The sequence below is a fragment of the Scyliorhinus canicula genome, unplaced genomic scaffold (assembly GCF_902713615.1).
Source record: "Scyliorhinus canicula unplaced genomic scaffold, sScyCan1.1, whole genome shotgun sequence".
NCBI lineage: Eukaryota > Metazoa > Chordata > Chondrichthyes > Carcharhiniformes > Scyliorhinidae > Scyliorhinus > Scyliorhinus canicula.
Window position 1 is genome coordinate 1,094,828 of NW_024055820.1, and position 19,618 is coordinate 1,114,445.

The 19,618-nt window shown below is 46.8% G+C and overlaps 1 protein-coding gene across 1 annotated transcript in view; it reads left to right on the forward strand.

The window, feature by feature from the left end:
• Positions 1 to 19,259, forward strand: part of LOC119961113 (zinc finger protein 239-like) — a 29,639-nt gene extending 10,380 nt beyond the window's left edge. The window contains exons 2-3 of the mRNA XM_038788589.1: positions 1,098 to 1,817; positions 18,112 to 19,259. Of these exons, the coding sequence (XP_038644517.1) occupies positions 1,701 to 1,817; positions 18,112 to 19,116 (1,122 nt within the window). The 5' untranslated portion in view covers positions 1,098 to 1,700 and the 3' untranslated portion in view covers positions 19,117 to 19,259. The remainder of the gene's footprint in view (positions 1 to 1,097; positions 1,818 to 18,111) is intronic.
• The last annotated feature ends 359 nt before the right edge of the window (positions 19,260 to 19,618 follow it).

Here is a 19,618-nt window from a genome sequence, read left to right on the forward strand (position 1 = left end):
GGGATTTGGGAAAATTATCATAGAATCAGAATTTACAGTGTAGAAGGAGACCATTTGGCCCATTAAGTCTGCACCAGCCCTTGTAAGGAGCACCCCACTTGAGCACACGCTGTCGATGAATTATGTTTATTTCTGTACCTTACAGTGCGACACTGAAATGCTTCGGAGGAATTTTGATTACGTTGCCACTTGGTTCCGGGCAACATTCAGACATGTTAAATGTTGAATTTTAACATTGGAATGCCGGAGGGAAATGCTTATATTTCACGTTCCAATGCAGTATGTGAGACCACAGAGCTTTTGTTAGATTTAAACTCCCGGACCACAAAGGCTTTAAGAATAGTTGGACATATGTGGGCTAAGTACATATGCACAATTGCTTTCCAATCTGGTGTCGGGATTACAGTGAACAATTGTTAACTGATTGCATCTTTCAATGGTGGGTAATGTACCCAGCATTCCCGGTGTCCGAGAAAGCCCCCTATCTACAATACAGGGGACCGGGATGCGTGCGCAGTCTCACACAGTTTGGAGCATGCACAGAGTGAGTGATGACGCTGAACAGAGGTTGGTTTGTTGCTCGGCCGCCGGTGAGAGGCGGCGGAGGGGAAGCGGCGGGTGGGTGGAGCGGGTTCATTAACACTCAGTGTGGGCCACAAACCCCGAATAATAACCTGCAGGTCCCACGGTTCCAGCACTGAAACTTTCCCGGAAATAGGCCCAGGTTAAAGGCCACCATCTTCATTCCGTGGCGAACACGGTGTCTGAGGGGCCATGGTGGTGACGCAGAGAGTGGGCGGGGCTTCTGGGTCCTAGTGACCAGGAGAGAAAATGATTGTATCGCTGATTTTGTTCTCACTCTGCCCAGAACTGCATCCAGGCAGAGGGGAGGAAGGGGGGAAAATTTTGGAGTTGAGGAAATAAATGGTGAGATGGGTTTGAATTCAGCCCAGGGAGGAGAGAATGTGTGCGGGATAGGGATTTACAACTTTTGGGAAAAAAAGACAGGAAAAATATTCCATAGAAACTAGACTTGTCTTTTCTGTGTTTCTGTGCTCTACACTTGATGTGAAACGTTTTGTAATCTGCTTTTCCAGGCTATTCGAAGGGGGAGATAACTGAAGAGGACAGGAAGGAACATCATTGCAAGATCTGACAAGATTTATCCAGATCTGAATATTTTTTTAAGGAAGAAGGATCTGAATAACATTGGCCTTTGAATGTGGAAGGAGAAACATTTGGTTGTTCTGTCCGTGGGAGAAGATTTCAAACACCAGTGTTCTTGGAAAATAACCGACACACGTACACCTGAGGGAGAGTGTTCCAGTGAACTGACTGTGGAAAGAGCTTTAACCAGTTCACAGTCTATAAAAAATCACACCATTCACAGTGAAGAGAAACTGTAAATGTGATCTCTGTGATAATACTTAAATTGATCATCTAACCTGCAAAGACAGGAAGATACAGGCACCATGGAGAAACCGTGGAAATGTGACGACTGTGGGAAGGGATACAATTATCCATCCCGGCTGGAATACCACTGACGCACTCACACTGGGGAGAAGCTGTGGAACTGTGGGGATTGTGGTAAACGATTGAATTCTCAATACCAGCTGGCAAACCATCAACGTAATCACACTGGGGAGAGGCCATTCACCTGTTCTCTGTGTGTGAAGGGATTTACCCAGTCAGCCTGTCTCATGTCACACCAGCGATTTCACACGGAGGAGAGGCCCTTCAGCTGCACCGACTGTGGAAAGAAGTTCAGGCATTCATCCCACCTCAGTAAACACCAACGTGTTCACACAGGAGAGACTGTTCACCTGCTCAGTATGTGGGAAGGGATTCACTCAGTCAGCCAACCTGGTGGTACACAAGCAAATTCATACTGGGGAGAGGCCATTTAGCTGCACTTCCTGTGGAAAGAGGTTAAAGTCGTCATCTGAACTAACTGCACATCAGCGGGTTCACACAGGGGAGAAACCATTCACTTGCTCTGTGTGTGGGAATCCCTGTACACACACGGCTGTGTGGCAAAATTTGGCTCCAAATCTATCTACAAGTTTGCTGATGACACGACCATAGTGGGTCGGATTTTGAATAACGATGAATCAAAGTATAGGAGGGAGAAAGAGAACCTCGAGGAGTGGTGTAACAACATAATCTATCCCTCAATGTCACCAAAACTGAGGAGCTGGTTATTGACTTCAGGAAGCAAAGTATTGTACACACCCCTGTCTGCATCAATGGTGCCCAGGTGGAAATCGTTGACAGCTTCAAATTCCTAGGTGTGCACATCACCAACAATCTGTCCTGGTTCAACTACGTCAATGCTATGACCAACAAAGCACAACAGCGCCTACATTTTCTCAGGAAACTAAGGAATTTTGGCATGCCCACATTGACTCTCACCAATTTTTATAAATGCACCTTCAAAAGCATCCTATCTGGCTGCATCACAGCCTGGTATGGCAACTGCTTGTCCCAAGTCAGTAAGAAACTACTGAGAGATGTGAGCACAGCCCAGTTCATCGCGTGAACTGCCTCCCATTCATTGATTCTGTCAACACCTCCCGCTGCCTTGGGAAGATGGGCAGCAGAATTAAAGATCCCTCCCACCCGGGTAGTTCTCTCTTCCAATCTCTTGCATCGAGCAGGAGATACAAAAGTCTAAGAACGCGAACCAACAGATTCAAAAACAGTTTCTTACCCGCTGTTACCAAATTCCTGAACGACCCTCTTATGAACTGAACTGATCTCTTCACGCATCTTCTCTGCTGAGTAGTACTGCACTCTGTATGCTTCACCCGATGTCTATGTCTGTGTATTTACTTTCTGTATTTATCGTATCTGCTACGTTTTTCATGTGTGGAATGAACTATCTGGACTGTACGGAGAACAATACTTTTCATTGTACCTCGGTACACATGACACTAAATCCAAATCCAATATATATATATATATATAAAGGCACTCACTGCGCTATCTACTCAGTAGAACACTCACTGTTCCAGAAGCTGCTGGGAAATGGGACCTTCCCCTGACCATTGGAGGTGGATCAGGGATTACAGAGTGCTGGTGAGGAAGCCGCGGCAGGGACAATCCCCTCGGGTGATGGTGGTCAGGTTCCACAGGTACCTGGATAAGGAGCGCGTTCTCCAGTGGGCCAATCGCACGGGGAGCTGTAAGGGGAACAACAGCATTTTGTGGCTGTACCAAGATTTAAGCTTAGAGGTGGCCAAGAGGAGGGAAGGGTTTAATCAAGTCAAGTCGATCCTGTCCAAGAAGCAGGTTAAGCTCGGACTGTTGCATCCAGCGCGACTTTGGGTTACGCATGAGAACCAACATCATTACTTTGAGTCGCCCGAGGACGCTATGGAGTTCGCCAGGAGGAAAGGACTGGTGCCAACTTGAGAAGATTCTGCTCTCAGTTTGTGAAACTGTTTTTCCTGTTCGCTTTAAATGCTGTCTGCACTGATTTATTTGTTTGTTTTTGTTCTTGGCTTTTCTCTTCGGTAACTGTGTTTTGTTTAAGAAGGGGGAAGTAGTTAAAGAATTATTCGATTTTGGTGGGTTTTCTGTGTTGTGAGGGGGATGGTGGTGGGGATTTTTGACTTTGTATTATTTTGAGTAGTATTACTTTGATCTGTATTATGGCGAGAGGGGGATGCAATATAGGGGATCATTTAGGCAGATTTGGGTGGAGTGGGCTACGGCAATTGCACTATGTACAGCCCTTTTGTTTTCTCGTTCTGTAATTCTACTGTTTACAATGCCAGAAAATACCTCTTATAATTGTTAATCAAAAAAAAAGTTTCAACACACTGCGTATTTAACACAAATCTAATTTATTTGACTTTTAGCCAGAATATTAGCCCTGTAAATGGGCTGGAGTTTATTTTCAGCAGAAAAAGACCCAAATGTCTCACGGTAGCATGGTGGTTAGCATCAATGCTTCACAGCTCCAGGGTCCCAGGTTCGATTCCCAGCTGGGTCACTGTCTGTGTGGAGTCTGCACGTCCTCCCCGTGTGTGCGTGGGTTTCCTCCGGGTGCTCCGGTTTCCTCCCACAGTCCAAAGATGTGCGGGTTAGGTGGATTGGCCATGCTAAATTGCCCTTAGTGTAAGGTTAATGGGGGGATTGTTGGGTTACGGGTATGCGGGTTACGTGGGTTTAAGTGGGGTGATCATGGCTCAGCACAACATTGAGGGCCGAAGGGCCTGTTCTGTGCTGTACTGTTCTATGTTCTATGTTCTAATATGGTTCAGTCCTGAATGTGAGGAACAGCAAAATCCAATCACTGTTGTTACTTGTGGCCTCGTTGGTGTTTCAGCAGGTTGGATGAAATGGTGAATCCCTTCCCACACTTGGAGCAGATAAACGGTCTCTCCCCAGTGTGAACTCGCTGATGTACAGTGAGGCTAAATGACTGCGTGAATTCCTTCCCACATTGGTCGCAGGCGAATGGCCTCTCCCCAGTGTGAATTCGCTGGTGCTTCTGCAGGCCGGATGACCGAGTGAATCCCTTCCCACACTTGGAACAAATGAATGGTCTCTCCCCAGTGTGAATTCGCTGGTGCCTCTGCAACACAGATAACTGAGTGAATCCCTTCCCACATTGGGCGCAGGTGAATGGCCTCTCCCCTGTGTGAACTCGCTGATGTACAGCGAGGGCAGATGATTGTCTGAACCCAGTGCCGCAGTGAGAGCACCTAAACGGTTTCTCGTCAGTTTGAACACACTGATGGCGAATCAGTTCCCCAGAACGTTTATAGCACATCCCGCAGTCTGGACATTGAAATGGTCTCTCCCCAGTGTGAATTCGCTGATGTACAGCGAGGTTAGATGATCGTCTGAACCCAGTCCCGCAGTGAGAGCACCTGAACGGTTTCTCGTCGGTGTGAACACACTGATGGCGCATGAGTTCCCCGGAACTTTTGTAGCACTTCCCACAGTCTGGACATTGAAATGGTCTCTCATCAGTGTGAACTCGCTGGTGACTCAGCAGGTGGGATAACTGAGTGAATCTCTTCCCACACTTGGCGCAGGTGAATGGTCTCTCTCCAGTGTGAACTCGCTGATGTACAGTGAGGTGAGATGATTGTCTGAACCCAGTCCCGCAGTGAGAGCACCTGAACGGTTTCACGTCAGTGTGAACACGTTGATGGCACATCAGATCCCCAGAACGTTTGTAGCACTTCCCGCAGTCTGGACATTGAAACGGTCTCTCCACAGTGTGAACTCGCTGGTGTCTCAGCAGGTCAGATGACTGAGTGAATCCCTTCCCACACTTGGAGCAGGTGAATGGTCTCTCCCCAGTGTGAATGCGCCGATGAGTTTCCAGCTGGGATGGGTAAGTGAATCCTTTCCCACAGTCCACACATTTCCACGGTGTCTCCTCAGTGTGACTGCATTTGTGGCTTGTGAGGCCTGATGATCCGGTGAATCCTTGTCCACACACACAACACGTGTATGGTTTCTCCCCACTGTGAACGATGCTTTTTCCTTCCATGTTCAAAGTACGATGATATTCAGGATATGATCAATTGAGGACTCTGTCAGATCCTGATGTGATGCTTGGTTTGAGTTTTCGGACTTTGAAGCCTCCCCTTCGAACACCCTGTGAAACTGATTGAAAACAGAAAATAGGGAGCGAGAGAGAACCCACAAAAACACAAAGGCAGGTTGTGAAATTTAGCTGAATGAATCTGGTCATTTGTGGGGCCGGCTCTGGGAAAAAGTGACCATGAAAACGGCTGGATTGTCACAAAAACCCAACTGGCCTCTTTGGGAGGAGAAAGAATGAGGTGAAGAGGGATGTTGTATATCAACAAGACATATTAAGAGAGTAGATGGCAAAGCAAATTCGATCTTGAGCTTCATAAACAGTAATATTGATACTGAAACTATGCTTCTTGTGGCATAGTGGTTAGCACTGCTGCCTCACAGCTCCAGGGACCCGAGTTAAATTCCCACCCTGACTGTGGAGTTTGCACTTTCTCCCAGTGTCTGCGTGGGTTTCCACCCAGTGCTCAGGTTTCTTCCCACCGTTCAAAGATGTGCAGGTGAGGTTGAATTGGTTAGGATTGTATTCGCTGGAGTTCAAAAGAATGAGGGCGGATCTCATAAAAACCTATAAAAAGTTGGTGGCACGGTGGCGCAGTAGTTAGCCTCATGTCGCCGAGGACCCGGGTTCGATCCCAGCCCCGGGTCACTGTCTGTGTGGAGTTTGCACATTCTCCCTGTGTTTGCGTGGGTCTCAACCCCACAAATCTGAAGATGTGCAGGGTAGGTCGATTGGCCACGCTAAAATTACCTCTTAATTGCAAAAAAAAGAATTGGGCACTCTAAATTTATGTTTAAAATAAAAACAGGGTGAGACAGAGTAGATTCAGGAAGGATGTTCCAGATAGTGGGTGTGTCCAGAAATAGGGGTCACAGTTTGAGAATACGGGGTAGACCATTTAGGACAGAGATGAGGAGACATTTCTTCATCCAGAGAGTGGGGAGTCTGTGGAATTTGTCACTACAGGAACTAATTAAAGCCAAACATTGCATGTTTTCAAGAAGCAGTTAGATACAGCACTGAGGTTGAAGGGGATCAAAGGATATTGGGGAAAGCGGGATTAGGCTATTGAGCCTAATCAGCTCTGATCGTAATAAATGGTGGAGCAGGCTCGAAGGGCCAAATGGCCTCCTGCTCCTATTTTCTACCTGGCTCCGTATCTATGCATGTAAATGGTCCAGGAGGTATGAGGAAGAATGTTTTTACACAACCAGTGGCAATGACCTTAAACTTGCTGCCTGTGACGGAGTTTGGAAATAGACACAATAAATTTTACAGTGCACAAGTCAATAAACCTGTGAGGATACGGAGACAGAGCAGGAGAATAACTCTGACTAGATTGCTCCAAATAATAATAATATTTATTAGTGTCACAAGTAGGCTTACATTAACACTGCAATGAAGTTACTGTGAAAATCCCCAAGTCGCCACACTCCGGCGCCTGTTCGGGTACACAGAGGGAGAATTCAATGTGCAATTCACCTAACAAGCACGTTTTTTCGGGACTTGTGGGGGGAAGCCGGAGCACCCGGAGGAAACGCACGGGGAGAACATGCAGACTCCGCATGGACAGTGACCCAAGCCGGGAATCAAACCCAGGTCCACGGCGCTGAGAATCAGCAGTGCTAACCACCGTTCCGATCAAAAAGCTAGCATGGACTCAATGGACTGAATGCCCTTCTCTGCCCATAATTGTTTTCATATTTTAAAATAAATTTAGAGTACCCAATTCATTTTTTCCAATTAAGGGGCAATTTAGTGTGGTTAATCCACCTACCCTGCACATCTTTGAGTTGTTGGGGTGAAACCCACGTAAACACGGGGAGAATGTGCAAACTCCACATGGACAGTGACCCAGAGCCAGGATCGAACCTGGGACCTCGGTGCTTTGAGGCAGCAGTGCTAACCACTGTGCCAACATGCTGCCAGCTCACTCTGACATTTTTGTCTAATCTCGCCTTGTAATTTCACCCCAGGGGGTTCAGATATCACTCCGGTAAATCAGTGCTACACTCCCTCTGAGACCATTCTGATTTGGGGGTGATGTTGACTCAGGATTGTGAGTTTCTGCCCTGGGTCTTCATGTGGCTGAACAGAGCCACAGAGCTTTTGACACATGGGACAGGACATTCAGGTGTGCAAGATGTGCAGGTTAGGTGGATTGGCCATTATAAAATGCCTTTTGTGTCCAAAATTGCCCTTAGTGTTGGGTGGGGTTACTGGGTTATGGGGATAGGGTGGAGGTGTTGACCTTTGGTCGGGTGCTCTTTCCAAGAGCCGGTGCAGACACGATGGGCCGAATGGCCTCCTTGTGCACTGCAAATTCTATGAGACAGTGAAATCCGGAGAGATTGGCTTCCTTTTCTTTCCACTTCTGCCACCGCTTTGCATCATCAATAAGACATTGGGACTCAAAGACTAATCCAGTTTGATGGACAAGTTGTCTCCATTCTGCACAATGGGGAACAAGCCCCTCCCACTCATTATGACATCGCCCCGACAAAGATGAGAAACGCGCATGCGCCCTGATGCACATCCAATAAAGATGGCGGCCGTTAACCCGAGCCCAACATGAGGAGCTGCAGCGCCGCTCGATACAAACTGGGTCCCGTAAACTTTCCGAAGTTTGCGGCTTGCAAAAGTTTTACACAACGTTTCCGTCCACCCCCGCGATCTCTCGCTCCCTCCATATTGTTAAACGTCTCTTACCAATTTCGGATCTGAAAACACAACCCTTCTCCTTCGCCATTACTTACCCACACTGCGCATGCTTCAATCACGCGGGCCGCGCCCTCCATTCACCCCGATTGGTTGGAGGACCAGCCGCATCATTCGGTCTGCCAGTCCCGCCCCTCCGCCTGCTATTGGTCAGGAGCTGCCGTCAATCACCCGAGCATTGTGACGGTAACAGATTGTGAGAGCAGCGACAGGCTCAGGCTGACTCGCTGATTGTCCAATAATAACAGTGAGAGTCTCAGTGGGACAATCAGACAATAATAGTGGAGATGGGGCTCAGAGGAGAAACAGCAAAGGATTCACTCATTTTGAGAGTAACCAACACAGTGTCTGTTCCCATAATAATTCAGACTGCAGTGTGTAAGTGAACATATCATTGGATCCAAGGTAGATTAATCAGAGTCCCTGCAATGCAGAAGGAGGCCATTCGGCCCATCGAACCTGCACCGACCCTATGAAATATCATCCTATCTGGGCCAATCTAGGGCAGCATGGTAGCACAGTGGGTAACACTGTTGCTTCCCAGATCCAGGATCCCAGATAATAATTCTGTCACTGTTATTATTAGACAATAACATGCCTGAAATGAAAATCGCTTATTGTCACAAGCAGGCTTCAAATTAAATTACTGTGAAAAGCTCCGAGTCGTCACATTCCGGTGCCCTTCGGGGGGTGCTGGTGCGGGAATGCCTGTTATTCCAATGCTGCTGTGTGTTCCTCTGTCACTGTTATTATTGGACAATAACCTGCCTGTCATTCTAATTCTGGTGTGTGTTACTCTGTCACTGTTATCATTAGACAATAATAGGAAGGCAAGATGCAAGGTAGCAATGATAATTTGATGTTTCTGTGTTATAGTCAGTGTCACTGGGAGGTGTGAGATAAAATAGGAATGGAAACATCATGACAGATGCACGTGTGACTGACTCCACCTGATTGAGAGCTGTTCTACCCAAGGTGAGAGCAATGAGGACATGGAGAACTCCAGGTATTTCTGGTATCTGAGGTGCATCTGTAGAGGAACTGAAATCATTCTAGTGGTTCTCGATTTATACAGGAAATATATCTGACAGCTAAAACCAAAGTTTCAATCTTCTCTTTGAGACACATTGTGATTGAAAAGATCAAATGTTAAAACATCAGGAGAGGAAAATTCAGACTGTCACAAAGGACATCATTGCTACCTCGCAGCACAATGGACCCTGGTTCAATTCCAGCCTTGGGTGACTGTCTGTGTGGAGTTTGCACTGTCTCCCAGTGTCTGCATGGGTTTCCTACCACCATTCAAAGATTTGCAGCTTAGGTGGATTGGCCATGATCAACTTCCCCTTAGTGTCCAAAAAAGTGTTAGTTAGGTGGGGTGGGATATGATGGGGATTGGGGCTAGGTATAGTGCAAACTAAATTCGGCACATCAAGTCTGCACCAGCCCGTACGAAGGGCATCTTAATTAAGCCCGCATCTCCACCCTATCCCCATAACCCAGTAACTCCGCCTAACATTTTTTGGACACTAAGAACAATTTGGCAGGGCCAATCCATCTAACTTGCACACCTTTGGACTGTGGGAGCATCTGGAGGAAACCCACGCAGACACTGAGAGAATGTGCAGACTGTGACCCAAGCTGGGAATCGAGCCTAGCGCTGTGAAGCAACAGTGCTAACCACCCAAGGACACCTGAGAATGATCAGAATAAGGAGACTACTCAGAAAACGGCCAATAGGAATTTTCAGCTGAACACATCACTCATTCTTAAAGGGACAGTCGGGGCTCTGACACTGCTCAGCTCCCAGTTAAAGGGGCAGACACAGCTCTGTCCTTTTCTCTGTTTTGTTTCTGATTGTTAAAAGCTGAAAGGGGTGAGGTTTATTTAAACGGACAGAATGTGGGAAGCACATATCAATAAAATTGGGAATTTTTGGATACACATTGGAGCTCCTTCTTTATCTGGGAACCAAACTATTGTCTAATTGTCCCAATAGTTAACAGGCTCCTGTGAACTGCTCCAGCTGCTATTTTAATGCAGACTTCAACCAATCTATTTTAAGTAGGTTTCTATTCAATTAATTCATTGTGACTGTCACATAAACACATTAAAATGTTTCAGACTTATTCAGATGCATTATTTTCAGCCTGGAACTTAAATCTAGCTACTTTGCAAGAAACTGCAGAGTGTGTGAACTCAGCCCAACGTATCACGCAAGCTTGCCATTCTCCCATTGATTCTGTATACACCTCGCGCTGCCTCAGGAAGGCAGACAGCATTGTCAGAGACCCCTCACACCCAGGCTTTGCCCTCTTCAAGACCCTTCCATCAGGCAGAAGATACAGAAGTCTGAAGACTTGCACATCCAGATATAGGAACAGCTTCTTCCCCACATCAACTAGACGCCTCAACAATGTGTTCCCTGTAAGAATACTATTCACGACGCCCTATGCTGCTCTTGTTTGGCATTGTTCTTCTCTGTAACCAATCAGTATTTGTTGATGCACCACTGTCAATTTACTCTGTCGACTCTTCTTTTGTCTACTATGTACGTACTGTGTACGTTCCCTTGGCCGCAGAAAAATACTTTTCATTGTACGTTGGTATATGTGACAATAAATATCAATCAATCCATCAATTTACCTCCAATCAGGAACATCACAGGTTCACACCAATCTCAGATTTGACAGCACATTTTCAGCATTCACCATTGTTCTTCCTGACTTTGAACACAGAACATACAGTGCAGAAGGAGGCCATTCGGCCCATCGAGTCTGCACCGTCTCATTTAAGCCATTACTTCCATCCTATCCCCAAAACCCAATAATCCAACCTAAGATTTTTGGTCACTGAGGGCAATTTATCATGGCCAATCCATGTCTTTGGACTGTGGGAGGAAACCGGAGCACGCGGAAGAAACCCACGCAGACACAGGGAGAACGTACAGATTCCGCAGAGACAGTGACCCAGTGCGGAATCAAACCTGGGACAATGGCACTGTGAAGCCACAGTGCTAGCCACTTGTGCTACCATGCTGCCCGACAGTTGTAAAGGAAACATCTGTTCCATATCTAGGAGCTCTGCACAATTTAAGAGAGTGGCTGGGACACATTTCCTACATGCCTCAGGATTTAGCCACTTTGCTTTCAGTGAAGAGAGATGAGATAGACCAAAGTGTCATTTGTCCCTCTCAGTGTGACCCTGAAGGACTGTGTCCAGGCTGAAGCTCTGTTCCTGCCATATGATCCTTCCCTTCTTTCTGAGCTCCAGACAGGTGATGTTAAACACTTAGGTGGGAAAGATAAAAATCTGCAACAACGTTTCAAACAAAGCTGATTTATTTCACATTTATTCAGAATAATAAACCTTATCAGCAGATATAGACAGTCAGAGTGAACATTATTCAGTCCTGAGCATAATGAACAGCATCAATAAGGGTATAATCTAAACCTTGTAGTTGCTTGTGAACTCGCAGGTGTGTTAGCAATTAGGATGAGTGAGTCAACCCCTTTTCACGGACATTACAGGTGAATAGCCTCTCCCCAGTGTGAATTTGATGGTGTTTCAGAAGATAAGATAAATGAGAAAATTCCTTCCCAGAGACGGAGTAGGTAAAGGGCCTCTCCCCACTGTGAACTCTCTGGTGTGCCAGCTGGTTGGGTGGCTGACTGAATTCCTTCCCACACACAGAGCAGGTGAATGGCCTCTCCCTAGTGTGAACTTTCTGGTGTGTCAGCAGGTTGGATGAATGAGTGAATCCCTTCCCACATACTGAGCAAGTTAATGGCCTCACTGTGAACCTGCTGATGTGTCAGAAGGTTGTATGAACATGTGAATCCCTTCCCACATTCAGAGCAGGTGAACGGTCTATCCCCTGTATGAAGTTGCCGGTGTATCAGAAGTTTGGATGAATTAATGAATCCTTTCCCACAGTCAGAGCAGTTAAATGGCCTCTCCCCAGTGTGAATTCTCTGGTGGTTCAGTAGGGCAGATGGACGGTTGAATCCTTTGCCACACACCGAGCAGGTGAATGGCCTCTCCCCAGTGTGAGCATATTGGTGTGTTAATAAATTCTTTTTGTTTTTAAAGCTCTTCTCAGAGTCAGGTCAGTTAAAAGGTTTGTTATCAGAATGAACAAGTTGATGTGTCTGCAGGTGGGATGACTGAATGAATCCTTTCCCACACAGGGAGCAGGAGAACGGTCTCTCCCCAGTGTGAATACGTTGATGTGTCAGCAGATCCTTTTTACATAAGTCATCACTGTGAGTCCAGGATAGAAATTCTGAACAGACAATTCTAGTTCCTCTGGAACATTTTTTCCTCTCTTGTTCCCCCAAAGCTGTAAGTCCCCGTCCCACACACTCTCCCTCTCCCTGGGCTGAAATCCAAACCCATCTCACCATCTGCACCATTTCTTTCCTCCACTCCCAGTTTTCTCCCTCCCTCTCCTCTGCCTGGGTTCAGTTCTCCAGCTCCTGTCTGCAGACTGACAATAAAACCAATGGGTTTTATTGGGGGGTTTAGGTTCTCACCATTGTCCCCGCTCGCGGCGGCTCTCACTCAGCCTCTGGGAGCCGCACTCACTCTCACTGCGGCTGCGCTCAGCCCCGAGGAGCACCGCGCATGCTCCGCACAGAAAGACAGCTTCCGGGGGCGGGGCATACTGGCGCCTGCGCGTTCTGGCTCCTGTGATGGAGAGAGGGCGTATTCCTCCTCGCCCTGCATTCTGGGTAGCCTTCGCCGCCATTATTCAGTTACGTTCCTCAGGGTGATAAATTGGTTCCGGCACTTTTGATACAGTTCGGTGTTTGTACCGAATGGGGGGGGGGGGGGGCGCATCGGTAATTTTCTCTCTGATCGGCCCCTGTTAACGGCTGTCATCTGTTTAGGGAGCGATATGCCGCAGGGCGCCTGCGCGTCTGCCATCTTTCTCAGCGGAAATGTGCAGCAGGGCGCATGCGCGGCCATCCAGGAACCGGAAGCCAGAAAAGAGAATCTTGTACGTTTCTCTCCTGGACTGAGAATTAAATTCCTTTGGAAATTCCTTTAGAAAGAGGAGGATTTGCCAACGGGAACTTCAAATCAAACATCACATCATCCTCTGATTGAGTTACTCAATTCATCAGGACCTGAATATCATTGTGAGGTAAAATGTCTGTTCTGTCTGAGGACAAAGATTTCAGATATCAGAGTGACTGGGAAACTTTTAATGACCATTCCGGGTTAAATTTGAGACTAATTACACCGATCACATTGGGGAAGTTAAATAATTTGCTGTTGTACTCTTATGTATGCAGGTAAATTTGAAAATTACCGTATTAGCATAGTTGGCAGCTAAACTGGGCAAACGCTGACCTTGTTAGTAATGAGAGTTACTATCCGGGATTTTATCAAAGTTTGTTGTTCATGTTGCATTTCATTCAGTTCATTGTGGCTGCAAAGTAGATATTCAGCCCCATCTCAATTTCCAGATTGTGAGGGCAGCACGGTGGTGCAGTGGGTTAGCCCTGCTGCCTCACGGGACCGAGGTTCGATCCCAGCTCTGGGTCACTGTCCGTGTGGAGTTTGCACATTCTCCCTGTGTTTGTGTGGGTTTTGCCTCCACCACCCAAAGATAGGTGGATTGGCCATGCTAAATTGCCCCTTAATTGGAAAAAATTAACTGGGTACTCTAAATTGATATTTTAAAATATTCCAGATTGTGCTCTGTAGTCTTTTAAGTTACATCAATTCAGATGGCTATCTAAATACTTTTTAAATGTTATGAGGGTTTGTGCCATCATTTCAGGCAGCATGTCACAGATCCTCACCACCCTCTAAACCTCCTGGTCCTTCCCTAAATATCTGCCCCCTTTTATATGTATCCCTCAACCAAAGGGAATAGGACCTTCCTATCCAATCTATTTAGATCCCTCAGAATTAAAAAAAATAAAAATTTATATTTTTATCCAATCAAGGGGCAATTTAATTTGGCCAAGCCTGCACATATTTGGGTTGTGGGGGTGAAACCCACACAGACAATGGGAGAATGTGCAAATTCCTTACAGACTGTGACCCGGGGCTAGGATCGAACCCGGGTCCCCAGCACGTAGGCACACAACCACTGTGCCACCATGATCCCCCAGAATTTTATACTTTTAGAATAATCTTCATTATTGTCACAAGTAGGCTTACCTTACCTTAACACTGCAATGCTGTTACTATGAAAATCCCCAAGTGGTAACACTTTGGCACCTATTCAGGTACACAGAGGGAGAATTCAGAATGTCCAATTCACCTAACAAGCACGTCTTTCGGGACTTGTGGGAGGAAACCCACACAGACACTGGAGAACGTGCAGACTCCGCACAGACAGTGTTCCAAGTGGGAATTGAATCCTGGGACCCTGGTGCTGTGACGCAGCAGTGCTAACCACTGTGCTACCGTGCCGCCCATAAAACAGTTCAGTTCAATGTTCTCTGATTAAAGAAGCTGAAGCGCCAATGTGGGTATTGAACCCACGGGCCTGGGATTAAGACTCCCATGCTCGACCGACTGAGCTAGCCGGGCTGCTTTTCATAATTTCATTTTGGTCTCCCTTCAGTCTTTTCTGTTCCAAAGAAAACAGCCCCAGTTTATCCAAACTTTCCTCAGAGCAAACATTGTCAATTTCTGGCTGATGTTCTTAAATCCCTTCTGTACTCTCTTCAGTGCAGCCTTCCTGTGCACAGGAATCTAGCTCTGGCCTAACTAGTCCTGTCCTGCCATTTATCATGTAATCCTTTGCATTGTTTTCCCTCCAGCTTTCTTCCTCACTATCAAGTGTTTAAACATACCATGTCTGCGTGGGTTTCACCCCCACAACCCAAAAGATGTGCAGGATAGATGGATTGGCCACGCTAAATTGCCCCTTAATTGGAAAAAATAATTGGGTACTCTAAATTTATTTTATAAAAGTGTTTAAACATTTTTGTGTCACAGGTAAACTTCTTCCTCATGTTCCTACATTTACTTTCAAATCAATGATGTAAACCAGGAGTGAAGGGACCAGTACCGATTCCTTTGAAACCGGCACTGGAAACAGCCCTTTGATTTTCTCTGTTCTTTATGGGATGTGAGTGTCATGGGCAAACCAGCTTGGTTGCCCATTCCTAATTGCCCTTAAACTGAGTGGCTTGCAAGGCAATTTCAGAGTGCAATTCAGAATTACCCACATTTCAGTGGGTTGGCCAGATCAAGTAATGCCGGTGCCGAGTCGATGGGCTGAATGGTCTCCTTCTGCACTGCAGATTCTGTGATTAATTACAACCTTGGGTCACTGTGTGGAGTTTGTACATTCTTCCTGTGTCTGCGTAGATTTCCTCTGTGTGCTCTGGTTTCCTCCCGCAGTCCACAGATGTGCCGGTTAGATGGATTGGCTGTGTTACATTGTCACTGGGAGGGGTTGTGGAGATAGGGTGGGGAATTCGCCTTGGTAGGGTGCTCTTTCAGAGGGTTGTTGCAGACTCGATGGGCCAAATGGCCTCCTTCAGCACTGAGGTAATTCTATATTTCTACATTGGATGCAATGATGTGTTCACTCACACACACTGCAGCCTGACTCTTGTTGGAGCAGACACTGTGTTTGTTACTCTCAAAGTGAGTGAATCCTTTGCAGTTTCTCCTCTGGGCCCCATCTCCACTATTGTTGTCTGATTGTCCCACTGAGACTCTCACTGTTATTATTGGACAATCAGCCAGTCAGCCTGAGCCTTTGGCCGCTCTCACCATCTGGAACCGTCACAATGTCCGGGTGATTGACAGCAGCTCTGGACCAATAGGAAGTGGAGGGGCGGGACTGGAGGACTGACCTGGAGATGCTGGTCCTCCGACCAATCGGAGTGAATGAGGGGCGGGGTCCCCGAACAGGCGCTGGAATGTGGCAACTAGGGGCTTTTCACAGTAACTTCATTGAAGCCTACTTGTGACAATAAGTGATTATTGTTACTATGCACTGTGAGCCTGGACCGGATGCCAACTCTCCCGGATGAACTGACTGGAGTCTCCAGGATTTTATTTTAATCATTTGTGGGAGTCACTGGCTGGGCCAACATTTATTGCCCATCCCTAATTTCCCTCAAACCGAGTGACTGGCTCGGCCATCTCGGAGGGCTTTTAAAGAGCCAACCACATTGTTGTGGTTTGGAATCGTGTCGGCCAGACCAGGTAAGGATGGCAGATTTTCTTTTCTATTCATTCCCGGGATGTGGGTGTCGCTGGCTGGGCCAGCATTCACTGCCCAGCCCTAATTGCCCTTGAACTGAGTGCATCTCAGAGAGCATTTTAAGGGTCAACCAGCTGACTGTGGATCTGGAGTCACGTGTAGGCCAGACCAGGTAAGGATAGAAGATTTCCTTCACTGAAGGACAGGAGTGAACCAGGTGGATATTTACAACAACCAACAATGGCTTCATGGGCATCAGTAAACTTTCAATGAATTCAAATTTTACCTTCTGCCTTGGTGAGATTCATACCTGGGTGTCTAGAAAATCATTGGGACAGTAAAAAGTATTTGTGTGACTCTGGAACATGATTAGGGCAGTAAAAATATTAATTCTGGGTCTCTGGAAAATCATTAGGACAGTAAAAAGGATTCTGTTTTGTAAGCCGTATGTTTTGAGATAACCTGAGGTTATGAGAGTGTTGAAATCCTTCATTTAATATGGGTAAAGCTGGGGCTTAATATTTATCCTAAATAGCTATCTTTTACCTATTAGGTGTGTTAGGAAATAGTTGACTTCTACACCAGAGCTTTATAAAGATTTACAGGATAGAATTAGAACCATAGAATTTCGACAGTGCAGAAGGAGGCCATTTGGCCCATCGAGTCTGCACTGATTCTCTGAAAGGGCACCCTGCCCAGGCCCACACCCCTACCCAGTCCCTGTAACCCCATAGCCCCACCTAACCTACACATCCCTGGACACTAAGGGGTAATTTATCAAGGCCAATCCACCTAACTTTCCCTTCTTTGGACTGTTGGAGGGAACCTGAGCACCGGGTGGAAACCCACGCAGACACGGGGAGAAAGTGCAAAGTCCACACACAGTCACCAAGGCCGGAATTGAACCCGGGTCCCTGGCGCCGTGAGGCAGCAGTGCTAATCACCGTGCCACCAGAAGCATAGTTTTGGATCAATATTACTGTTTATGAATAAAAGCAAATTGCTGCGGATGCTGGAATCTGAAGCCAAAGAGAAAATGCTGGAACATCTCAGCAGGTCTGGCGGCATCTGTAGGGAGAGAAAAGAGCTAACAAAGGACCATCTGGACTCAACATGAGATCTTTTCTCTCCCTACAGATGCTGCCAGACGTGCTGAGATGTTCCAGCATTATCTCTTCGGTTACTGTTTATGAAACTGAAGATCGAATTAGCTTTGCCATCTATTCTCTTTAATATGACTTGTAGACCAAAATCTCTCTTCACCTCTTTCTCACTCCTCCCAAAGAGGCCAGTTGTGTTTTTGTGACAATCTAGCAGTTTTCATGGTCACTTTTTTCCAGTGCCGGCCCCACAAATGACCAGATTCATTCAGCTCAATTTCACAACCTGCCTTTGTGTTTTGTGGGTTCTCTCACTCCCTATTTTCTCTTTTCAATCAGTTTCACAGGGTGTTCAAAGGGGAGTCTTCAAAGTCCGGAAACTCAAACCAAGCATCACATCAGGATCTGACAGAGCCCTCAATTTATCATATCCTGAATATCACCGGATTTTGAACATGGAAGGAAAAAGCATCGTTCACAGTGGGGAGAAACCGTACACGTCATCAGGCCCCATGAGACAGAAATGCAGTCACACTGAGGAGAAACCGTGGAAATGTGTGGACTGTGGGAAAGGATTCACTTACCCATCCAACCTGGAAACTCATCGACGCAGTCACACTGGGGAGAGACCATTCACCTGCTCCACGTGTGGGAAGGGATTCGCTCAGTCATCCGCCCTGCTCAGTCACCAGCGTGTTCACACTGGGGAGAGACCGTTCACCTGCTCCACGTGTGGGAAGGGATTTGCTAAGTCATCCAACCTGCTGAGTCACCAGCGAGTTCACACTGGGGAGAGACCATTCAGCTGCACCAAGTGTGGGAAGGGATTTACTGAGTCATCCACACTGCGGAAACACCAGCTAATTCACACTGGGGAGAGACCGTTCACCTGCATCGAGTGTGGGAAGGGATTCACTCGGGCATCCACACTGCCGAAACACCAGCGTGTTCATACTGGGGAGAGACCATTCACCTGCTCCACGTGTGGGAAGGGATTCACTCAGTCATCCAACCTGCTGAGTCACCAGCGAGTTCACACTGGGGAGAGACCGTTCACCTGCTCCACGTGTGGGAAGGGATTCACTCAGTCATCCAACCTGCTGAGTCACCAGCGAGTTCACACTGGGGAGAGACCGTTCACCTGCTCCACGTGTGGGAAGGGATTCACTGAGTCATCCACACTGCGGAAACACCAGCGTGTTCACACTGGGGAGAGACCATTCAGCTGCACCGAGTGTGGGAAGGGATTCACTCGGTCATCCCACCTGCTGAGACACCAGCGGGTTCACACTGATGAGAGACCGTTTCAATGTCCAGAATGTGGGAAGAGCTATAAAAGTTCTGGGGAATTGATGTGCCATCAACGTGTTCACACTGACGAGAAACCGTTCAGGTGCTCTCACTGTGGGATTGGGTTCAGACAATCATCTTACCTCACTGCACATCAACGAATTCACACCGGGGAGAGGCCATTCACCTGCTCCAAGTGTGGGAAGGGATTCACTCAGTTATCCCACCTGCTGAGACACCAACGTGGCCATAAGTAACCACAGTGATTGGATTTTGCTGTTACTCATACTCAGGACTGAACCATGTTCATTTGGGTCTCTTTCTCCTGATAATAAACTCCAGCCCATTTACAGGGGCTAATATTCTGGCTGAAAGTTAAATAAATTAGAATTATGTTAAATACGCAGTGTTGAAATTTTTGAATATCTCTGACACAAGTTAGCTCCTTTTGAAGTACTCTCGATCTCCCCTGTATCTTCCATCCACACCTCCAACAAGAAGTGTGAGGAGCTTGTGGAGCTTCTTTGTGACTGAGATTGAGTCAATCCGATCAGCTGCCTCTGCTGCTTCCCTCCCTTCCACGAGCCCACCGGACCAAACTGTCTCTAAATTTCATCCTTTTGACTTCTGGTGCCTTCATTTGCTTGGCGAAGCTCTCCTGAATGAACTCCACCCGCAGTAAAAAAAAATTTAAATTTAAAAAAAAAATTTAGATTAGCCAATTATTTTTTACAATTAAGGGGCAACGTAGCATGGCCA